The sequence below is a fragment of the Pneumocystis murina genome, assembly GCF_000349005.2.
Source record: "Pneumocystis murina B123 chromosome Unknown supercont1.14, whole genome shotgun sequence".
In the NCBI taxonomy this organism is placed as follows: domain Eukaryota; kingdom Fungi; phylum Ascomycota; class Pneumocystomycetes; order Pneumocystales; family Pneumocystaceae; genus Pneumocystis; species Pneumocystis murina.
Window position 1 is genome coordinate 182,588 of NW_017802372.1, and position 22,701 is coordinate 205,288.

The 22,701-nt window shown below is 27.1% G+C and overlaps 9 protein-coding genes and 2 non-coding genes across 11 annotated transcripts; 3 read left to right on the forward strand and 8 right to left on the reverse strand.

The window, feature by feature from the left end:
- Window positions 1-13: 13 nt before the first annotated feature.
- Window positions 14-1,266, reverse strand: PNEG_02930 (hypothetical protein; the record flags this gene model as incomplete). The annotated part of the gene is made up of 3 exons (XM_007876784.1): window positions 14-365; window positions 407-856; window positions 904-1,266. The coding sequence occupies 3 exons, from the start codon at window positions 1,264-1,266 to the stop codon at window positions 36-38; spliced, it is 1,143 nt and encodes a 380-aa protein (XP_007874975.1). The 3' UTR covers window positions 14-35.
- Window positions 1,267-1,402: 136 nt separating this feature from the next.
- PNEG_02931 (hypothetical protein) lies at window positions 1,403-1,739 on the reverse strand (the record flags this gene model as incomplete). Its single annotated transcript, XM_007876785.1, has 2 exons — window positions 1,403-1,564; window positions 1,635-1,739. 2 exons carry the CDS (start codon window positions 1,737-1,739, stop codon window positions 1,403-1,405), a joined length of 267 nt encoding a protein of 88 aa, XP_007874976.1.
- Window positions 1,740-1,769: 30 nt separating this feature from the next.
- On the reverse strand, window positions 1,770-3,864 carry PNEG_02932 (hypothetical protein; the record flags this gene model as incomplete). Its single annotated transcript, XM_007876786.1, has 7 exons — window positions 1,770-2,095; window positions 2,141-2,391; window positions 2,438-2,935; window positions 2,978-3,041; window positions 3,088-3,354; window positions 3,399-3,656; window positions 3,706-3,864. 7 exons carry the CDS (start codon window positions 3,862-3,864, stop codon window positions 1,955-1,957), a joined length of 1,638 nt encoding a protein of 545 aa, XP_007874977.1. The 3' UTR covers window positions 1,770-1,954.
- Window positions 3,865-4,129: 265 nt separating this feature from the next.
- On the forward strand, window positions 4,130-6,042 carry PNEG_02933 (hypothetical protein; the record flags this gene model as incomplete). The annotated part of the gene is made up of 4 exons (XM_007876787.1): window positions 4,130-4,866; window positions 4,906-5,060; window positions 5,102-5,220; window positions 5,272-6,042. The coding sequence occupies 4 exons, from the start codon at window positions 4,130-4,132 to the stop codon at window positions 6,040-6,042; spliced, it is 1,782 nt and encodes a 593-aa protein (XP_007874978.1).
- A 201-nt stretch (window positions 6,043-6,243) lies between these two features.
- Window positions 6,244-7,709, forward strand: PNEG_02934 (hypothetical protein; the record flags this gene model as incomplete). The annotated part of the gene is made up of 3 exons (XM_007876788.1): window positions 6,244-6,567; window positions 6,618-7,001; window positions 7,053-7,709. The coding sequence occupies 3 exons, from the start codon at window positions 6,244-6,246 to the stop codon at window positions 7,707-7,709; spliced, it is 1,365 nt and encodes a 454-aa protein (XP_007874979.1).
- Window positions 7,710-7,744: 35 nt separating this feature from the next.
- On the reverse strand, window positions 7,745-8,694 carry PNEG_02935 (DNA repair protein rad18; the record flags this gene model as incomplete). The annotated part of the gene is made up of 3 exons (XM_007876789.1): window positions 7,745-8,141; window positions 8,207-8,383; window positions 8,426-8,694. 3 exons carry the CDS (start codon window positions 8,692-8,694, stop codon window positions 7,745-7,747), a joined length of 843 nt encoding a protein of 280 aa, XP_007874980.1.
- A 310-nt stretch (window positions 8,695-9,004) lies between these two features.
- Window positions 9,005-9,104, reverse strand: PNEG_05045. The gene has a single exon. It is a non-coding gene; the product is annotated as a tRNA-Met (tRNA).
- A 427-nt stretch (window positions 9,105-9,531) lies between these two features.
- Window positions 9,532-12,788, forward strand: PNEG_02937 (hypothetical protein; the record flags this gene model as incomplete). The annotated part of the gene is made up of 7 exons (XM_007876790.1): window positions 9,532-9,704; window positions 9,754-9,918; window positions 10,189-10,507; window positions 10,553-10,692; window positions 10,739-11,311; window positions 11,356-12,409; window positions 12,456-12,788. The coding sequence occupies 7 exons, from the start codon at window positions 9,532-9,534 to the stop codon at window positions 12,585-12,587; spliced, it is 2,556 nt and encodes an 851-aa protein (XP_007874981.1). The 3' UTR covers window positions 12,588-12,788.
- A 289-nt stretch (window positions 12,789-13,077) lies between these two features.
- Window positions 13,078-13,149, reverse strand: PNEG_05046. Its single transcript has one exon. It is a non-coding gene; the product is annotated as a tRNA-Glu (tRNA).
- Window positions 13,150-13,363: 214 nt separating this feature from the next.
- PNEG_02939 (hypothetical protein) lies at window positions 13,364-18,638 on the reverse strand. The gene is made up of 16 exons (XM_007876791.1): window positions 18,375-18,638; window positions 18,180-18,237; window positions 17,706-18,126; window positions 17,460-17,659; window positions 16,783-17,417; window positions 16,630-16,740; window positions 16,297-16,587; window positions 16,128-16,245; window positions 16,000-16,085; window positions 15,870-15,947; window positions 15,311-15,829; window positions 14,981-15,270; window positions 14,237-14,938; window positions 14,085-14,191; window positions 13,661-14,043; window positions 13,364-13,617 (listed from the first exon to the last, which is right to left on the reverse strand). Exons 1-16 carry the CDS (start codon window positions 18,597-18,599, stop codon window positions 13,396-13,398), a joined length of 4,446 nt encoding a protein of 1,481 aa, XP_007874982.1. The 5' UTR covers window positions 18,600-18,638; the 3' UTR covers window positions 13,364-13,395.
- Window positions 18,639-19,837: 1,199 nt separating this feature from the next.
- PNEG_02940 (hypothetical protein) lies at window positions 19,838-22,385 on the reverse strand (the record flags this gene model as incomplete). Its single annotated transcript, XM_007876792.1, has 5 exons — window positions 22,203-22,385; window positions 21,991-22,151; window positions 21,872-21,936; window positions 20,963-21,822; window positions 19,838-20,918 (listed from the first exon to the last, which is right to left on the reverse strand). Exons 1-5 carry the CDS (start codon window positions 22,289-22,291, stop codon window positions 19,838-19,840), a joined length of 2,256 nt encoding a protein of 751 aa, XP_007874983.1. The 5' UTR covers window positions 22,292-22,385.
- Between the last annotated feature and the right edge of the window lie 316 nt (window positions 22,386-22,701).

Here is a 22,701-nt window from a genome sequence, read left to right on the forward strand (position 1 = left end):
TATATATATCAGCTTTGTAATAATTTGTATTTTTATTATATGTCTTTAAAAAATAAAGCCAGATTAGAATCTACATCCATCAGAGCTTTGATGTCATTATCTAGTGTATTTCCCATCAATTTTTTAAGTGATTTTATGCAAAAATGCAACTGCTTTTTTATTTCGTCTATAATTTCGCCTTTTTGTGATTGCATATTTAACCAACAAAAACAAATTCCCTGTAATATTGTAGCATGGTGATGTTCTATTCTTGGCCAACAAACATGTATAATTGTTTTTAATGCTTTAGCTGCTTCAAGAAAACGCTGTGGATGATTTGTTTGAAAAGATTTTTCTAAAACAGATGAAACAAGCGAGATCAACATCTTTCTAAAGATTAAAAAATAGTAAAAAAAAATAAAATTACCTTTATGTGCTTAACAGCATAAATTCCCATTATATTAACAAGCTTTTCTGTGTATTCCATAAGAAGGATAACCATATCCGATTGTTCACCTGAATAAAACATGCCATTGAAGATACCATTATATACAATTTCATCATATAATTTTACCCTTTGATCTTTGAGATCAGGTTGCATTTTTGATGCAAGTGTAATTAAATTATTCAATGATGTTCTTAACAAAGGAATAGAAATAGAAATATCGATTGAAGGAGGATGATATGAAAGACATTGAATGACCAATTCCCAAAAAAGATCACCCATTCCTGTGTTTTTCATAAGAGTAGGATCACATTTTGGTAATAAATGGCATAAACAACGAGAACTTTTAAGCTTAAAATTTGGATTAGCATCTTCCAAAAGTATTACTAAAAAAGAAATAATAAGATAAATATGTTTCAAAGCAGTGTCTTTCTTTTAAAGTTTAAATTTAATAATTTTTATAAAACTGTTCTACTTACTTGGCATACAAAAAGTGTCCATTCAAGAATAGATGTGCATTCTATTCTTTCTGTCTTCCAAAGTTCTGTTCCAAATGCGCCCGAAAATCCACGAATATTTTCATAAGGTCTACGAAGAGGCTTTTTTGTTTTGAGAGGCATATTTTTATCATAAGTGAACCTATTTGGTTGAGATGAAAAATATGGACGAATATCATCCATTAAAATATGATCTAAAATTTCTTCTAATGTTATTCTTTTCATAATATCTTCTAAAATCTTAGAAGAAAGAGAATAATTTTTCATAGACGTCCATGGGTCAGTTTTTATTTGATATGTTGCCAATGCTTGAATTATTTTGTTATTAATCTTTGGATTTTCCATTAAAAAAGTAAAAATAGACAGTAAAATATCTATGCATTTTAAACAAATGTTTACTAATGTATGATAAGCCTGCTGAATATCTTTAGAAACTGTTTCTAATATCTATTAATTCTTAAATATTTCTTTTTTTACTAAATTACTTTCCTAAAGCATCAAATTGCCTCATTTCATTTATAGGACGCATAACTATACATATCTTTTCAACAATTTTAATAATTTCAAATTCAACAACATCTATATTTTCCTTTACAGATCCATTTTTTAAGACATAGAGAATTTGTTTCATTCTTTCAACTTTCTAGACCCATAAAAAACTTTTTTTCTAGAAAAAAATAGAGCAGCAATTTTGCATACTCTCTATTCATTACCTGAAATATCTCCTCTCCTTCTATTGGTATTTCTGTTGCTAATATCGTCCAATCAATATTGTTCGATATTGTTTTAAAACCTCTTGACTTTGTTTGTTCATCCATTTCAAATTTCTTATTGTCTTCTTCTTCCAATATATCTGAGATAATATTCTATAATAAATAGTCTTTATTTTTATATTTTTTTTGAAATTTGGCTTATCAAATTTTAATCAACAATCTTATCTTTTTAATCTATAACCAACTAACGATAATATGATCTTCAGGTACAAAACGATAATTATAATTAAAATTTGTACAATGATCGAAAAAATATACAGTTAAATATATTTTAAATTAAGTTGTGAAAGACATTGTTCCGGAGTACCTTCTGGGTTTTTTAATTGCCATAGAATTACTTTTTCAAGTGCAACACCAATCTGAGGTCCTTTAAGTCCAAATGTTTTTGAAAGAATATGGCCCTAAGCATATCAATTTATATAAATAATAAAAAGTACTAGAAATACATTAACAATTGGTTGCAAAGAATATGCTTTTTGGAGATTTTCATGATGAATTTTATCAAGAAGGGATTGATATCGATTTAAAATGGATTTTTTTTCATCAAACAAATGTTCTATTTCTAATTTAGACCTTTTTATTTTGTATTTGTTTTCTAATTTATCCATTTGCGGTAAAAAGGATGCTAATATTTCATCAATCAACCCAAGAAAAACTGCAAATGGCCAATTTTTCTTAACAAGACGAACAAAACATCCTAAAATAATTAAAAACATAACGTATTTTTAAAAGGAAGAATTTGCCTAAAGATACTCGAGTTTCTATTCCATTTATACATTCTATTGATATTTTTTGTGCTTCTTGAAAGTAAGAAAAGCTATCATCAACAATATTAGCAATATAATTGCTCATTTTTAGTCCTTCTCTAACAATAACTGAAGAATATTGAACGTTTCTTTTTTTATTTTTTACCAATTGTTCTTTCCAAGGAATAAGAATAGATAAAAGCCATGGAATCATATTATTTTTTACCCCTCCTAAAAGATCCATATGTTCTTCGAAAGGGTTTACTGAAATATTTCCTAAAATTGAAGATATAGGATGTTCTGAAGACAGTGTTGAGTCTAGCTCATCTTTTAATGCATTTTCTTGTTTATCTTGCATAATCCATTTTGTCAATTCAATGGCCAAAGGAATACAGTTCAAATTTTTTTGTGGTTTCATAAGGGAACTAGTTGAAAATATATTTTCATAGAGCCCAAGATCATAAATCAATTTGAGAGAACCATATGGATTTACTCCTATTAATATTAAATAACTAATTATAACTACAAAAAAAAAACCTTCCAACATCTTTCCTATCTCTACCCCTATCCTTTCTTTACTTATTTTTGTTGATAAAGATTTCTAAATACGCTTAAGAAATAAAAAAAAGGAAAAATATAAAAATTACTTTAATATTGGGATGCATTATAGCATGCTTTGTTTCTAAATCAATCTCAAAACCAAACCTGCTTGAAAATCGAATACATCTTAAGATCCTTAAAGGATCATCATCAAATGTCTGATATGGTTCTAAAGGTGTAGCTATCCTCTTTAATTTCATATCTTCAAGACCTCTTTTTGTAAAATCTTCAATCTCGGATGTATGAAGATTATAAAACAATGCATTTATAGTACAATCTCTACGCAAAGAATCTTCTTCTGGGGTTCCAAATTCCTTATTTATAATAAATTTTTATCTTTTTATCATATCTTATTTACCATTATAGGAATACGACTATCCTTACAATACGATTCACTTCTTAAATTTACAAAATCTAGTTCAATCCCCATTATATGTGTTGTTGCTGTCTCCAAATGCTTTGATTTCTCCGGATTACGTTCAATTTTTGCTACATGAGAATATCCTATCTGAAATGCCTTATTCTTACGAAGATATCTATTTAAACACAATGCAAACTCATATCCAGACATAGTATCAATTACAACGTCCAAATCATTGCTTTCAAGCCCAAGTAACTTTAGAAATAAGCCTTTTTCTTTCGTTCACTTAAATCACAAAAAAAACCTTGTCTCTGACCCAGCCACCAGCAAATCTAAGTATAACTGGTCTTCCTCTTCGCCTACAATCTTCAGAAACTAAAAGAAGTAGCTTTTTTAGCTCATTTTCTCTCTCATTAAGAATAATTTCTTTTGAAATTTCATTCGAAAAATAACTTTTTTTCATCAATCTCATAAACTTAGAAAAATACCAATTAAAATCTTCAATATTATTCCTTTTGAATCTACTTATTCTCAGAATAAACCCATACTTTCTCCAAATTATAGCATTAAATCTGCAGATAAACATATAAAAAGTTGAAGAGGTTGAAGATATGATGAGGTTGTCATAGCAATTATCTTAAGTGTACTAGAGTTGTCTAGGAAACTATTGCTATAGTGAGTCTCCATGACAACCAAGCAGTTAAACGTCCAATTTATGAGTGAGGCTAATGAATCGCTATTTTATGGGTAATTTTTCAGAAAAAAGAGCATCTGAAGATGGATATATAACGCATTTATCAGAAAAATACCAGAAAAACTCTTTTCTCCCGTTATTTTTGCGTGGATTTTCTCCTAATATTGCTGTTTTAGCATCTGGGGATGCCAATGAATTGGCATCGGCTAAGGGATTTGGATGTGTACATGAAATGTTATCTATATTCGAGGAAAATAAGGGAGAAACAGTTCTTATTCGCCATTCGGAAGGAAATGTACTTTGTGAAGTATTTGGAGTACATTTTGTTCCTCTACAACGGTTGTTGAATGATAAAAAAATACATGAGGAAATTAAATCTATGGAAGAAGAAATTGACTGGATGGAAGGGAAGGTATCTGAATATATGAATGTTTTTAGTTATGGAATGAAAGATATGAAAGAGGAAAAAATTTTAAAAGAAAATGAAAGAGATTTGGAAAAAACATATGAAAATCCGGAAAATATGGAGCAATCGCTTGAGATTTCTTCAGCTTTTCATTTTTATTGTCGTCTTTTAGCATCTTTTCCTCCTTCAGTACATGAATCTTTTAGCCATCCTATTGCTTGTGTCTTTGCAATATCATCTCACAGCTCGAAACCACTTGAGTCACTTCAACATTTACAACTACATCCTCCAATGCTTCCATATATTGATTTTAGTTATTTGCCAGCTTGTCTTTTTCTACATGACGATAGTCATGATCTTGAAAAGTATAGTTAATATTTTTAAAATATTTTCTTATCTTTTAGATCGCTACAAGTATTTGAAACTATTAAACAGACTTTTGGTATTCATTCATATCTTATCAGATTATCTCCTTCAGATCAATCTTTAGATAAATCTCAAGAAGCGTATATACGAGTGCCAAAAGATCCATGGAATTTATCTTTTGATACGACTAAAGGTTATTTTTATAATATTTATTTTTTTTAACTAACTTTTTAGATGAATTCTATGCTTTAAGTCAGAAGGATGTTTCTGCTATTCGTACATTTGTTAAAGAATTGATATCTAGAAGTATTATTCCAGCTATGGAACAATCAATTGATTTATGGAATGAACAAGTAAATTTTTCTATTAAACATACATTTTTTTTTTTAATAATTATATATAAGGTCGCTGCATCTCGTAGGGGAATTGCAGGAAAACTTCTCAACGTTTCTAAACGCTATTTCAGCACCGGTACTGCTCGTAATCAATCTTCTTTTTATAATAATAGTAATTATAATATTAAAACTTTATCCTATGATTTATCTTCTCCTGAAGCACGATTAAGAAAACTTGCAGATTATGCTTTTATGTTACGTGACTGGAAATTTGCGCAATCTATATATGAACTTTTAAAAAAAGATTTCTTAAATGATAAAGCATGGAAATATTATGCAGGAGTTCAAGAAATGTTGGCGCTTTGCTCACTTTTTCCCTCATATACGACAAAGATCAAAGTTGAAACAATCGACTCTATGTTAAACGCATCATTATATTCCTATTTATCGGAGTCTTCCTCACCTTTCTTCGCTTTACGATCTGTTATCTTTGCTTCTGAACTTATGTTTCTACAATCTAATGAGGCAAAAAACAATGCCGCTAAATGGCTAATAAAAATTCTCGAAACTGGTATCCTTGGAAACACTATTAATGCTCTTCTAATTGAGCGAATTTCATATTGTTTTGGAACTATAAGGTCATATGGTCTACTCTCTTATGGATCTCGTCGTAAAAAGGCTGCTTTATGGAAAATTCTTGCCACAGAAGCTTGGTTAACCCTTGGTAAAAAAAAATTGGCTCAACAATCTTTTCTCCAAGCAATGTCTGTCTATCAAGACACTCAGTGGAATGAAATAAATGCATTTACAGCTACTCTACATGATCAAATATATACTTAATCTTATTTATTCTAATATTTTTATTTCTATTGTTTTATAACGATTTTTGATTTCTTTCTTTTAACAAATCATAAAGTACCGAATTATTCTTCGTATTCAACTACACGCATATGCATATCTTCTCTTGTATTTTTCTTTATTTTTATACTTTTCTATTGTACCTTAATTTAGGACCACCTCGACTTTACTAACGACATTGATATGAGCGACTCATTTTATCAGGAAAAAAAATGTCAAGAAGAGGATAAAAGAACCGGTCTTCTCCTTAAATATATTTTAGATCACACGGAATTTACATCATCTCGTCTTCCATCTCTTTATTCTGATTTTTTTCCGCTTAAAAACTCTAATTTTGAAGGTTATCAAGCAAATACTAATGCATGGAAAAGTGCACTAGAAGATGCAGTTTGGGCAGGAAAAATTGAATGGACATGTGATTACCTTGTTATTCATTGTGATAACCGTCTGTCTATTTCTCTTTATTCGCCAAAATATGGTATACCATTGGGAATAAAAGAAACTATGGTTTTAAATTAACTGAAACAAAAAAATATATAAATTGATGGAATAAACAGGAATATTCGTTAGAAAAAGGAGAATGGATTCGTTTGTGTGATTTTTTTAAGAAAAAAGATTGTATTTATTCCTATGCATTATCATATATGTCGAATTTTGTTGCATGGAGTTTAGGAAGAATCGGTAAATATATATTAAAAAAAGCAGAATTAGATACAAGTTGTATAATTCTTGAGCATGTTGAAAGAGCGGAAAATGCATTTCTTACAGTTGTACAGGATAAAATTATGTATAGTGAACATATTTATTCATTTGATGGACTGGTTAGATGTTTTTCCAATAAAATATTTAGTTCTCGTATTCTTTCTGAACTGGATATGAAAATAATGATTTACCATTTATCAAGAAATAAAAAGGAGGCCACTATAAGTGAAGATGGTCAAGTAATTCTTGTTTAGTAAATTGAAATACTGAAAACTAATTATTGATAATAGATAATTAAATTAAGGCGAAAAAGTGATGCTAGAGTGTTAAATATTACGGAAACTGATCATCTTATTTCGAATTTAAAAACGATTTTTTATCGTTTGAAACGATTGACACAAACACTTACACAAAATATAATACATTTAGATGAATCGATCAAAACGGCAATTCAATCAAAAAATAAAACGCTTGCGATGTTCCAATTACGTTCTAAAAAAGCGTCAGAGCTGACATTAAATAAAAGACTTCAATCTCTAGAACAAGTGAAAGAAATTCTGTCAAAAATTGATGAAGCAGTGATTCATTTGGATATTTTAAATTCAATGAAAGCCGGAGTTGAAGTGTTAGAAAATTTAGTAAAAGAAATAGCCGACATTGAAAATGTCAAAGACATTATGGAGAAATTCAAAGAATTATCATATGAAGTTGATTGTATTGGAGATACGTTAGGCACTGCAAATTTAAACAATATTTCTGACATAGAAATTGAACAAGAGTTTGAAAAATTATGCGATGCCTTAAAAAATGAAGTTATTGAAAAGCCAAAAGAAGATGCAGAAATAGAAATAATTAACAACATGTTTGCAGATATGGATTTAGAGGTACCATCATTAATACCTCATATTACTAGCAAACGCATTGAAGAGACACAATTATTTGAATAATAGAATATATAGCATAATTCGAATAATTTGTAAATTTATTGAGTCTCTGGCGGTTCATTTTTTGGTGATGTATCGGCTTTTCTTTTTTTAGATTGTCGAGCATTTTCAATAAGGTTTTCAAAATCTGTTTTATATGTTTGAATCCAATCTTTATCTGAAATATTTTTCATAGTAGTAGTTTTTAATTGCATTTGGTCCCAGGCATCTAATTTCTCAAGTAGTATTCGTTTACTAACAGGCGTCTTAGAGTCAATATTTGCATTCCAAAGATTAATCCATTCAGTATGTCTTCGTTGAAGCATTGCTTTATCTCCAGATATTTTTAATCCAAGAGATTTCAGTTCGGATCGAAGTTTGGATTCGCTAAGAAGAGCATAATTAAGTTTTGGTAACCTAGAATACGCATGTGGTATTGTTTTCGGAGAAATCTCCCTATATTAATAATTAATATCAATATAAAAGTAAAAAAGGCTTTTTTTTATTTTCATATTTCTTACGTTTGTAAAGAAGTGTTACTTTTTTGATTTAAACATATATCAAGATGCATGTGAATTTTATCATAATCAACTGATTGATAACATACTGGGCATTTAACAATTGTAGGAATTGAATCTGTGTTTGACAATTTAATTTCCGTATTAGATAACGGATTAGCCAATGCCATTAAACCGGGTCTATATACATCAAACGGCGTAATTAAATTAAACTAAAATAACCTGATCCGTTCAAAAATTTCAATCACTTCTTCAATTGACGTATTTCTACGCAATCTATTCTCTTGTTCTGGTTGACGACATAACGGACATTGTTGTTTTTGAGATAAACAACGACGAATACAAAGTGAACAAAATGTATGGCAACATCCCGTAATTAATGGTGTTTGCATTAAATCTCTACAAATCCTGCAACGTAACACCTCTTCTAATACTGCCATTTCTGGCAGCATACTTGAAATCCAATCAAGTGAGTCACTAATATTAATCATGTATTATATATATTGAGATAATTTTGTTCAGGTCACGTGAATCACTCTTATCACGTGATACTTATAAAATTAAACTAGCTTAGCTATAAAAATACTGATTTTAACGGTTTTATAAATAATTCTGATTTAGGTTTCAATTTTAAATAGAACTACCATTTTCCTTAGATTTTATTTGGTTTTATTTATAATTCAAATTCTTATTTTTATATAAGTAAGTTTCCTTTAAATTTTAAAATATTATTTTAATTAAAATTTTATAGGTTTATTTATAATTCATTCTACGAATTATATTTAATTCATCAAAAATAGATGCCCTCAGTGAGACTCGAACTCACGACCCCGGGATAACTGTTGCTCTGCCAACATTCATATTATGAGACCCGTGTCATAACCAACTAGACCATGAGGGCATTTGAAAAGATCCCATTTTATGAAATATAAAACGTAATATTTTTTAAACCATCTATCAATTCATTTTAACTAATATATTTTATAGATTAACTCTTGAAAATAGATACATCAATCAGTCCATATCAATCTATCTAGCTATCTATCTATATATATTATTAAACTGTATCGATAAAACTATAGGAAAATATATGCATATATTACGCATATACTACGCATATATATAGTATTAATGAACGTTTATGACGCATTTATAAGGGGTTTATACTTTAAAAATGTTTTATATTCTATTTTCTATTATTTATTTTTAAGATGATTGGATCGAGTTAACATTATAGGTCTATAGGTCAAACGGGTTCTTATAAAAATATATAAAAATACTAAATAGACTTTGAAACTAGGGTTCATTAATGTCTTTTTTCTAACAACATGAGTTCAATTGATTTTTCAAGTCAAGCAACAGTTCCATTTCATACAGAAGTGGATGAAACATCAAGTCATTTACAGATTCAACGACGTCGTCTTCAATCAACAGCAATTCCAAAAGTAACGGATATTACGGGTGAAAAAGTACGTGAAAGTTTTGAAAGTTTTGTTGAAAAGTAGATATTTTTTTTTAAAAAAAAAGAAGAAATTCATGAATCAATATAGTTATATTGAATCGGACCCAGTTTCTGGTACAAGAAAAAAATATTATTTGGAACAGATACATGGAATGAAGAGTTATGAAATAACTACGCTTTATGTTGATTATATGCATCTTCTTGATTATGAAAACAGTGCTCTTGCAGAAGCACTTGTAGAACAATATTATCGGTATGTTTAAAAAAGGATCTCGAAGGGATATTTTTAAGATAAATAAGCTGGAAAATTTCTTATGTGCGCCTATTTTTTGAATTATATAGATATATTATGTTTTATAAATTTTCTATATATATGAATTTTTTCAATTAGGCGAGGTTTTTCAGTTATTTTCTTAGTGCAAGACTTATTTTATGGTTTTGTCGGGTTTTTTTGATGCTTTTATATAATTTAAACATGGAATTTTATTTTATTTTTTTCACTCGACTAATATTTTATATTTAGATTTCTTCCTTTTTTGATTCGTGCTCTTCATCGACTTGTAGAACGTTATGAACCTACATATTATCGTACAGCTATTTCTCAAGCAACAAATGTTTCAAAAATTTCGACTGATAAAACATTTCATATTGCATTTTATGGATTTCCATTGGTTTCAAAAATTAGAGATCTTCGGACAGATCGTATTGGCAAGCTAATTAGTATTTCCGGGACAGTTACACGTACGAGTGAAGTTAGGCCTGAATTAAGCCGTGCAACTTTTATTTGTGAAGCATGTAAGGCAGTGGTAACGAATGTAGAGCAAATTTTTCGATATACAGAGGTAATTAATGAAAAGAAAATGAAGATTTTAATCAAACGAATATAGCCATCTCAATGTCCGAATGAAATATGTCGAAATCAGAAACATTGGCGATTAAATATTTCTCAGTCTACTTTTGTTGACTGGCAAAAAGTTAGGATTCAAGAAAACAGTTCAGAAATACCAGCTGGAAGTATGCCTCGAACGTGAGTATTAAAAAGAAATATTCCTATGAATTGAGTTTTTCAATAGTTTAGATGTCATTTTGCGCGGAGAAATTGTTGAACGTGTTAAAGCAGGTGATAAAAGTGTTTTTACCGGATCCTTGATTGTGATTCCCGATATATCTCAACTTGGTCTTCCTGGTGTACGTCCAGAAGCAATGCGAGATACTCGAGGATCTGGCAGAACTCGGGATGGGTTTGCCATTGAAGGCATAACAGGACTTAAAACATTAGGTGTAAGAGACTTAACCTATCGACTTGCTTTTCTTGCTTGCATGGCACAATCAACTAGCAATAGAGATATTTCTGTTCCAGATATTCATGGAGAAACTCAGGAAAAGGAACAAGATATTTTTTTGAATTCTCTTTCACAAAACGAAATTGATGAACTCAAAAAAATGGTTCATACAGATCGCATTTATTCCAAACTCGTTAATAGTATTGCTCCTACAATCTATGGTCATGAAATTATTAAAAAAGGCATTCTCTTACAACTTATGGGTGGTGTGCATAAAATTACACCAGAAGGTATAAATTTAAGAGGAGATATTAATATATGTATTGTTGGTGATCCATCTACATCAAAATCTCAATTTCTAAAGTAGTTTTTCTCTAAAAATTAAAAATATCCTAACTTAATATTAGATATGTATGCGGATTTCTTCCTCGTACAGTTTATACTTCAGGAAAGGCATCTTCTGCTGCAGGGTTAACAGCTGCCGTTGTTAGAGATGAAGAAACAGGAGAATTTACGATAGAAGCAGGCGCTCTAATGCTTGCAGATGATGGAATATGTGCAATTGACGAGTTTGATAAAATGGATATTTCAGATCAAGTTGCTATTCATGAAGCTATGGAACAGCAAACAATTTCTATTGCTAAAGCAGGGATCCATGTTACTTTAAATGCACGAACATCTATTCTAGCAGCTGCAAATCCAGTAGGAGGACGTTATAATCGTAAAGCAACTCTTCGAGCAAATATTCAAATGTCCCCGCCGATTATGTCAAGATTTGATCTGTTTTTTGTCATTCTTGATGAATGTAATGAGGCAGTAGATACGAATCTAGCACGACATATTGTAGATATACATAGGTTACGAGATAATTCTGTAAAATCTGAATTTTCTACTGAACAATTGCAAAGATATATTCGTTATGCACGAACATTTAAACCGAAATTAACTCCAGAAGCTCAAACTGAATTAATTAAGAGATATAAGGAACTTAGAATAGATGACGCACAAGGTATGGGCAAGAATTCATATCGAATTACAGTACGTCAATTAGAAAGTTTGATAAGACTCAGTGAAGCTATTGCAAGAGCAAATTGCGTAGAAGATATTACACCAAAATTTGTTGTAGAAGCATATAATCTTCTACGTCAAAGTATAATTTATATTGAAAGGGATGATATAGGTCTAGATGATGATATAAAACAATCAGAAGTAGGCAACACGGAAATACAAAATGTAAATCCTATTAAGAAGGAAAAAACAAAAATAACTTATGATAAATATATATCTATTTTAAATATGATTATTAAACGATTAAAAGAGGAAGAACAAAATGTAGAGGGAGTAGAAGAGGAAGACTTGGTTCAATGGTATTTAGAACAAAAAGAAAATGAAATTTTAACAGAAGATGCGTTAATAGTTGAAGAAAGTTTAATAAAGAAAGTATTAAAGAAACTTGTTAAAGTATAAATAAACTCTTATTTTTTTAAATAATTAAAAATAAATATAGGATCATTATATTATGGAGCTCTATGGAGAGGGGATCGAAAGCGAAACTGAAAAACCAATTAGAAAAGTTTATGTGATTCATCCGAATGCTGAAGTTGATTTTCTAGATTCATTTCCCACATCTATCTCTTAACGTTATATTATAAACTGCTATCATGGGTTTTTATTTTTGTAATTTTTTTATAAAACGATCTTTAACAATTTTTATCAAGGTTTTATAAAGGATTAATTATACTTTGTAATATTTGGGGAAATTTTAAAACACTATATCCTTAAAAATGAAGATGCTATTATTAAAAAAGGATAATCTTTATCTTTCTAATATGATTTGGCTATTGAAATCCAAAAAAATAAAACATTTAATAATTATATTATTTTTTTAAAAAAAATAAAAAAAATATTAATGAATAAAAGAATTGGTACAAAGTCTTTAATACTCAGTATTTTCGTGTTTCTTAAACTTTTGATAAATAAATCTCAGAGTATGTACTTATTTTTATACGTTTTTTTTTTAATTCTAAAATGACTTAAAAAATTAATTTTGAAACTTTAAAATTAAAAAAATGAGGAAGACTGAATTTATATTAATTACGATCATATTAGCCCTTAAATATAAAATAGCTTTCCGGACCGGGGAATCGAACCCCGGGCTTGTCGGTGAAAGCGACAGATGTTAACCACTACACCAGTCCGGACTCTAAATAATATACTTTCATATCATATATTAATGAGTAACCAATCTGTAAATTTCTAATTAAATAATCAATAATATATTTTTAAATGACTTTGATGCTTGTTTATGTAATTAATTTTCCGAGATGCAAAGATAATATAAAAATTGTTTATATTTTTTGATAAAATGTAAAATATTTTTGGATATTCCAAAAATTTTAAATATTGCATAAGAATAATTGTTTTCTATATATCTTTCTGCTGGATTATTAATTAGAATGAATTTCTGTAGGAAATAGTTCTTCTCTAAGATGCGGCAAAAAACGATTAATACGATTCCATGTTTCCTTCCATAGTATACAATGAAATTGATTGTTGCTATGATTCAAATTTTCGGAAAATACTAAATTTGAGTCTGATGGTGGCACTAAATAACCTGATGTATTCATCACTAATAAAACATTTTTAAGAGATTCAAGAACAGCTTCTGTCTATATAATATTAATAGATTTAAAAAAATATATATATAATTACCAAATGATCTGGTTGACCACTATTGATTAATCTGTCTATAATATCTAATAAGCTAATCCATAAGTCAAGCATTCCATCGTATTTAGACAATTTTACTAAATAATGAAGATAAACTTTGCACAAAAGAGTTACTGCTTGTATTCGTGCCTGTGCCATTCCTTGAAGATCAAGTTGATATATTTCAGGTTTCAAAAGACGAAATATTAATGGAAATAAGATTTCTTTGAACACAAGAATCCATTGTAAATTTTTATCATTAGAAAATTGTGAGGACAAAAGTGATTTTTGAAGACATGTAAATGCTTCTTGTCTCACTTCATAAAAGATATTCGTGCATTGTTCTTGAAATATATTAAAAATAGGTGCCCAAAATATTTTCCAGACTAAATAGATTAATATATTTAATAAATCCTTAAGAAATTACCCTCTTCAAAGTCTAATTCGGTATCAGGAAATAATGACAACGCTTTTAAATGAAGTTGATATAAAATATTAATTGATTGAGTTGCATAATCTATAAAATGAACTAATCTAGAACAAATTAATATTATTAATAATAAAGAAATTCTTTTATACGTTTGAGATTCTTCAGAAATTAGTAATTTAATTCTCTCAAGATTATGTTTTTTATTTATTGATGTGTAATTTATAATCTGATTTAATAAAAAAATAATTGATTGAAAACCTTCTTTTGAAAGTTTTTGGGATGATAAATGTTGAACAATTTGAAAAGTAACAGGAATAGCCACTTCATTCTTTTGAACTAATGAAAGAAGTTTAAGCAAATGACCAGAGTTGATATATTCTTGATTTTTTGACAGTTTGATGATTTCTAAAATTCCATTAGAAATACTAAGTCCATATTCAATTATAAAAGCATCATTTAATGATGCTAATGAATGAAGCACTGAAGAAAATTTTAATTGATTTAGATCTTTATCAATATCTTCTTTAACTATACGTAATAAATATATAATAAATCTTTCTCTTATTATATTATGAATCTTTTCCGAATTATTAATGAAATTTAAAAGATATCGAGTCACTAATTGAGAAAATTCTTTTAAAGAAGATGTATCACGTAAAACAAAACATGTAGCTATTTCCATTCTTAATAAAATGATTTCATCGTATTTTAAATAATAGTCATTATTTGATGAATTACTTTTTAAGCTATCTTGAGAAGAATTTCTTAAATTTAACATCATAAATAAATCCTGAGAAAATGGTTGCAGTAAAATATCGATTAATTGTTTTGTAATATCTAAATCAAGCGACCTAATATTATTAGATAATTTTCCTTAAAAAAAAAGTAAAAACATCATATTTTTATATAAAGATTCTATATGACACGATTTAATGCATTCAGCTGTAGATATTGCATACTCAATTTCGGTTTCCGATGCAATAAACCCATCATTAGTTCCATATCCCGAAAGATATGATGACAATGCTGATAATAATCCAAGGGATCTGTTCTCATATATTTTCTTGCCACTTTTTACTTTGGATGTAATAGTAATAGGTGGAATTGAAATATAATTTTGTATTTGAGTAAAGGATGGACAAAGTAAATGATTAATGAAAAATATAAAAAGGAGTTTAAATATCTTTAAAAATTAATAACTAAAAATTTCATGGTAAAAATACCTCTTTCCACCCTTCTAGAATCAATGATTCGTTTCCATTAGATATTCTAAATAAAACAATAGCTGCAAGCTGTGCCTTAAAGTTTTCGCCAAATTTAATTGAAAAAGGATTTACATAAATATCATTGCCATCAATATTTATTAGTAAGTTAGTAGAAATGTTTTTTAATTCATTATCATCAATAGATATCACTTTTAAAAGACATGATATTATGTAATCAATAACTTCGCTCATTTTATATTGTGATGCAATTTTGGAGCAATGACCAAACCCATTGACAACATAATAAAGAACATTATCATCTGTTGAAGAAATAAATGCATAGGTAAATGAGCTAATAATAGGCTTCCATGTAATTTCGAAAATATATTGATCATAGATATTGGTATTATATATTCGAAATTCCTTATTAATACATAATTTTGTAAGATTTCTCCACGTATACTCAAATCCTAATTGGCTATTGTGTTCATCAGGAACAATTATCTCATTAGAACGGATAGCTTCATAAATTGTTTTCTATATTTATTTAACAAAAAAAAAAAAAAATAATAATTACCAAATATTCAGGATCAAAGTCTTTGTTGTTGTTGAGATTTCTTAAATTCTTTGTGTATTCCTCAATAGTCATTCGTTTCTGAAATAGAATATTTAACATATATAGATATAAATATACAAATTAAATCTACCTTAACTTGAGTATTATGTAAATCAACATTTAACATAGCTATCGAATATGCTAAAACAAAAGCTGCGTCTGCTGTTTCTATTTCAACTATATTTTTGATTAAAAATATTAAAAATAAAACATTATTACCCGGATTAGTTTCATAATATTTATTCGAAAACTTTTCCAATATTCGTTCTATTTGTTGTGATTCACCGGGTAATCTAAAAAATGACAAAACTTCACGAAGAGCTTCTTCAATACGTTTCTAAATATTGATATTAAATAAATAATATTAATGAATTGTAATTTTATCTACCCCTCGAAAATCAAATGTATTAATAAAACAGTCTAAAACCTGAGAATTTTCCAATTTTGAAAGATATATTCCTAGCAATTTTTTGTTGACATAACTTGTATTTTTTAAAAATGAAGCAATTGATTCAAAACTAGCATTCTTATCTAAAATTCCATTATTTTGTAGATATTTTATTCCTTCTCTTGGTTTTTCATTAAATTTTATAGATCCTTGGATTATTGTTGCTTTTTTATTTTTCTTCTCCAAAAGAGTTTCTAGAGATGGGAACTTATGAATTAAAGATTCCTTATTCTAATAGATTTTAAAATATATAAACTAAAAAATGTAGCCTACTTCTTCTATATTTAATCTTTCAGATATATATTCTACCAATATTAATATTGCTTGTAAAGATAATAATGGTATATTCGTTTTTGACCAAATCATTGGATCAGAAAATATATTCTAAATACATTACGTATCTTCGAAATCTTAAATACAACTTACACTAATAAAAAAATCAATAAGATCCTCACATAAATTACACATATTTATTTCGCAATCATAATTTACAAACAAATCATTAATAAAGCTGGGTATTCGAACTAAACCAAGAATACATTCCATGATAATTTCTTGTATATTTACTTCTCTAGACTCTTCATTCCCTAGTTTTCTTTGTTCTTTTGTTGAAATAGAAATGTCCTTTCCGGATATGAAATGTCTATGTTTTGGTGTATCTAACATTTCTTGATATAATATATGGCCAACTGATGGATATTTAATATCATTGTGATTAGAAAAACAGGACATAGCATATTTAAGGAAAACTTCTTGTTGAAATTTAAGAAAAGGCCTCATCATATGTAGAAGTAATGAAATTATTTGAAAAGAATGAAATATGATAGAAAGATTATCTGATTGAATAAGTTGAAATAAATATCTGCATAAATCATCTGTGATTAAACGACACAAATCTGGATGATGTTCTATCACTGGTCCTGAAACTTCAATAGCAGTATTAATCATTCGCAATGCTATAATACGTACAGTATCTGTATGTTGTCTATTATGTGGTTCTAGTAATAATATTAAAGTATAAAAGACTTTTTTTATTGATATAATTCCATAAGGAACGATCTCTGAATGAAAATAAATAAAAATATAAACTTAGATAGTTTAACCTTCATCAATCTGTTCTCCATTTTTTATATTATCATTTTTGTTTTCTAAAAAAAAATCATTTTTATAATTAATCTTCTCTGATGATAATGTTTTAGAATTTTTATTATTAGACACAAATTTTTGATTTTTTGACAAAACTTCTTGATCATTTACTATCATAAATGATAGTTTTTCATCTTTTAATGTTATTTCTTTTAGTCTATAAGTATATTTAGGAAAAAAAAAAATAAAAAAAATAGACTAACCTTCCAAAAATCGTTTGAATTACAGATAACATTATCATTTCAACACTTTTTCTAAGAACCTTACTTAAATGTAGTCGACAAGATACCTTTAAACATATTTCAATTATTTCAGGAATAATTGAATCGCAAATAAATCTTCCAATGACACTTATTATTATTTGTTCTATCAATCTAAACATTTTAAGTAACACCGTTTCATCATATAATAAATCAAGTGTTTCAGATATATATCTTGTAAGAGCTGATATAAGTCGTTTAATTGCTAATGAAAGACCTGAAGAATTTTTATTAATAACTCCATAGGAAATAAACTTCATTATAGAACTAAGTGCAAGAGATTTAATTGATGCCTCAATCGATGAATTCTCAATTGTATATATAAATGGATCTAAAAGTAATAATGTATCTATTGATGATACATCTAATTCTATGTCATTAATCTTATCCTTTTTTTCCTCTTTTATAATAAATCACCTTTGCATTTAATTAAATCACATTTAAGTCGAGAATATTTATATAATAATGAATTTTCCTTTATTTTTCATTAGTTTTTGTTCAAAAAAAACATATTATATATATTAAAGTAAATTTATCTCACGTTTTTTATCTTGAAAAAACGTTTAAATCCCATAAATTCTTTTCAAATCTTTCCAAAATAAAAAAACATACCATTGATTTAATCCAATTTTTACGCCCATTTTGAACCTTATCGACACTCAAAACTTCATCAAGTACTCCTCCAAAAGCTTCTCCAAGAATACTAGATGCTCCTCCTGTCATATCTCTTATATTTTTTCGAATTACTGAAATAATCATAGATGATTCATTAATAATAAAAAGTGCTTCATTGCTACAAAGAATTCTTTCTTTAAAATAATAACATGGCCTTTCCATGAGATCCTATAAGACACTATATGTGTCTTTAATATCTTTCTCTATTTCTTATTAGTAATATTCAAAATTTTAATAAATATTAGTACTTATATATGACGATCAATGACGACAAAATATAACAATATTAACTATAAAAAAAAAATAGTCTCTGATACAATCAAAATATATAAATTATATCAAAAAAAAGATTTAAATATTATGTATATTTAATGAATAATTTATAGATATATAAAAATAACAAGTGGTTATATGATGTATTTAAAAATATATATTTAGAGAATTTAGAATGAATGAATTATTGATGTTTTAAATAAAAGAGGACATTTTTTAGATATAATTTATATATTGAAAAAGAGGATATTTTTAAAATTAAAGGGTATATTAAGATTTATAGATAAATTTTTTCAAAAATTTAAAATATTAAAAATTATATTAGAAGTATATAATATTGTAGATTGTTGTATATTGGTAAGTTTTTATTGTTAAAAGAGTAAATGAGGAAAAATTAAATATGGTGATTTTTTATGAAGAGAAAAAACATGCACTACCATCTGATACTCTAAAAAATATAATAAAAATATTTTTGTTGTATATTAATACATTTTAGAAGGTTATGAATTGTCTAAATTTATGAATAAATTAATGATAAATTATTTTAATAATGAAATATTTCTAGATTTTTTATTAATAAATATAGTTTTTTTAATATAAATTGAGGTTTGTATTATTAATTGATTTTAAATGGAATCTTTGATAAATGATTTTTATTATAAGAAAAATCTATTTTTACACTATTTTGATATTTTAAATAAAACAAGCAATTTCTTATAGATGATTGATAAATTTTGCTTTTTTATATAAAAAATGAGAATTTAATAAATAGATTGTTTTTTGTATGAAAACTAAAAATATATATATAATTTTAATTATATTTCAAATTTTGGAAAGATCTAAAACAAAATATTTCCTTTTTTTTTAAAAATAATTTGTTAAAAACAAAAAATATTTATATAAATAGTAATATATATGTTAATTTAAATATTTCAAATAAAATCCAAATACCATTTATTGGAAAGAATTAAATTAAAAAATAAGACTATAAAATGTATTTATATTAAATAAAAATTAATATATACAAATATATAATTATATCAACAACTTTATTCAAAACTGCAGAAAATCTTCAATATATAACCTTAAAAATATAAATAAGAATCATAACATTATTTCCAAAGGATTTAATTAACCAAGATATAATTATATATATTTTCAATTAAACTACTATCTATACAAGTTAATGTTTCATTGAATATACGATGCTCATTATGCATTTGCTGGATGTTTTCATCAATGTTTGAAGATAAAGAATCCGTATGAGATCTTTGGAGTGTAAACTTTTTAATTGCACAATTTGATAAATCAGCAACAAGAATAGAAACAATATCTTCAGATGGCTTAAATTCGTGAAGTGAATCACGTATATCTATACTTCTTTGCTTCAGTTGATTTTGAATTTGCAACTCAAGATTTATAGATGGAGGACATGCCTGAAGAATAAAATCGAAATGAATAGAATCTAAATATCCTGTAATATATGGCGTGGAATGAAAATTCAAATCGATAACTTGGGATGAATTTTCAAATTCAGTAACAGTATTTAAAGGATCAATTTCTATAATTCCTTTGTCATTTAATTTAGCAGAAACTTTTGTTAAAGATTTAATCATATCCTCATCATCTGAAGTAAGACTTGAACATTGGTCATGAAATGATCCACTCATATGAGATTGTAAATCACTATCCTCATTTAGATTTGAATTATTGGCTACAATAGTTTCATGATTCTTTTGAGTCAAAAAACTACTAAACCAACTACCAAGTCTAGATCCATATAGACCATTAGACTGACGAATTGCATAGTCTGATGTAGAAGCGGAAGACATTTTGCTATCAATTGATGAAGCAGACATAGAATAAGTTTGCACTTTAGAAAGGGGACAACAATATGGTATATCCCACCCAAAAATCTGCTTAGGTAAAGACTCTTTTGATCTACATGGACGTAAATGATTTCGAGAAAGACATAAAAGCCCTTCAGATGGCCATAAATAATCGATTATTTGAATATTACGTAAATCATGAAAAATAAGCCCAGATAATACATATATAATACGTCTAGCAAGAGAAGAATTTTTGCTAATAATAACAATATTTTCCAATTTTTTTTCTGATAATATTTCAGTTAAGTCTCTAGATAAAAAATCAGAAGTAATTTCCATATGACTTGAAAGTATTGCAGTAAGTAAAACAGAAAAAAAGCTATATAAAATTAAAAAGGCCCAAATATTAAAATATATACATACAATTTACATGGTTTGTTGTCTAATTCTCTAAACAAAGCTTTAAATTCTTCTTTAAATTTTTGTTCAGTTCTTTTTGGAATATGAATTACTAAAGGTGCAGAAATAGCAGTAAGTATTCTTTCTTTAAACTTTAAAACTGCACAAATAATAGTATCATTATATAATGATATGCTGTTCATCATAAAATTTCTCCTATTTGTATCAGAGGCAATACGACTTATTTCTAAAGTTTCACAATCCTTATAAAATACGCAATTGACGTTTTCTAAACTTTTCGAAATCACAGAAAAAACTGACCGCTGTAAGGCATTAGCAGCATTATTTAAAATACTCCAATATTGGTTAATAATTTGGTATCCATCTTGAAAATCCCCACTATTTATATTTAAAGTAATGATAATGCCTATTGCATAAACATAGGGCTTAGATTTTTTAAATGATTCACGAGACATCCCAGTCATTTTAGGAATATTTGTCAAAAATGGATATTTTTTTGATTGATCTATTATTGACTTAGAAGATTCCCAAGATCCTAATCTTGATAATGTAAATAGCGATTCGGATTCCTTCCGCAATAAAACATTTTTTTTATGTTCTTCAAAAGACGTCATATTAGGCAATAAAGAATCTTTTAATGATAAATCAGTTAATGAATCATTATATCGGTCAGAAGCAGAAAAATTATTAGAATTAGATGTTGAAAATGATGCATCAGATTCAATCGTAAACAACTTAGTCAAAAGAAATGAATGAAAAAACGTTCCAGATGAAAAAAGTGGATGAAGTTTTGTAATAGTGCCTTGATACGTCATAGGCACTGTACCAAACATCAAATCGGATATCATTTCAGTAGATATAGTCTAAAAAGCAATCCCTAAGAAAAAATACCTTAAAAATAATAAAAAATACCTGTTTAAAATATGTATTTCTATTTAAATCAGATAATAAAACATTTGAATAATTTTTTTTTATTCCTTATTTGTTTTTTTAGCCAATAAAATCTCAAAAAAAAAAGATAATATACTAACCCTCTTCATTTCTACATGCTTTTATATATTGAGAACAGCCTATTTCTTTCTCACATATCTTTTCTGAATCAAAAAGAATCGTTTTCGCTTTATTATCAATATTTTGAGCTATAATAACCCGAATATCGTCGCTCTTTAACTTTTCTATACCAAAACAATTCCTAGATTCCAAATTGTCAATAAAATCCTCATAAAAAACATCTTTTTCCTACGGAAATGGATGAAGTAATTGAAATGTATCATTGTTTATGTTTTCAGTCAAAAATGAGTCTATTTTTTTCGGAAAAAGCCAACTAAGCATAACTTATTAGGCCTTAATAAATACGTATATGTTTATATAAGTCATCCTCAATATTTATTTTCGTTTATCTTATGTTTTATATCTAATAAAGGCTCCCGTTTATATTCCTAGGCTCCAAAAAAAAAACGGATTTTAAAAAAGTATATACACTGAAAAAAAATAATTAATAATTTCTTAATATTTTATAAGAAAAATCATCCTTTACATCTTTTTCAATATCTTTTATTATTTTTCTTAAATTATCAAAATATTTAAATAATAAGACTTGTAAAAAAAAGAAACTTATTTTAGGTTTAAAGGATATTCTTAATCTGCTTCAAAATCTGATTAGAGTATTTGCTCTTAAATATTATATTTTATTATTTTTTTTAAAATCATAATAAAGATTGAAGAATTAATACCATCAATCA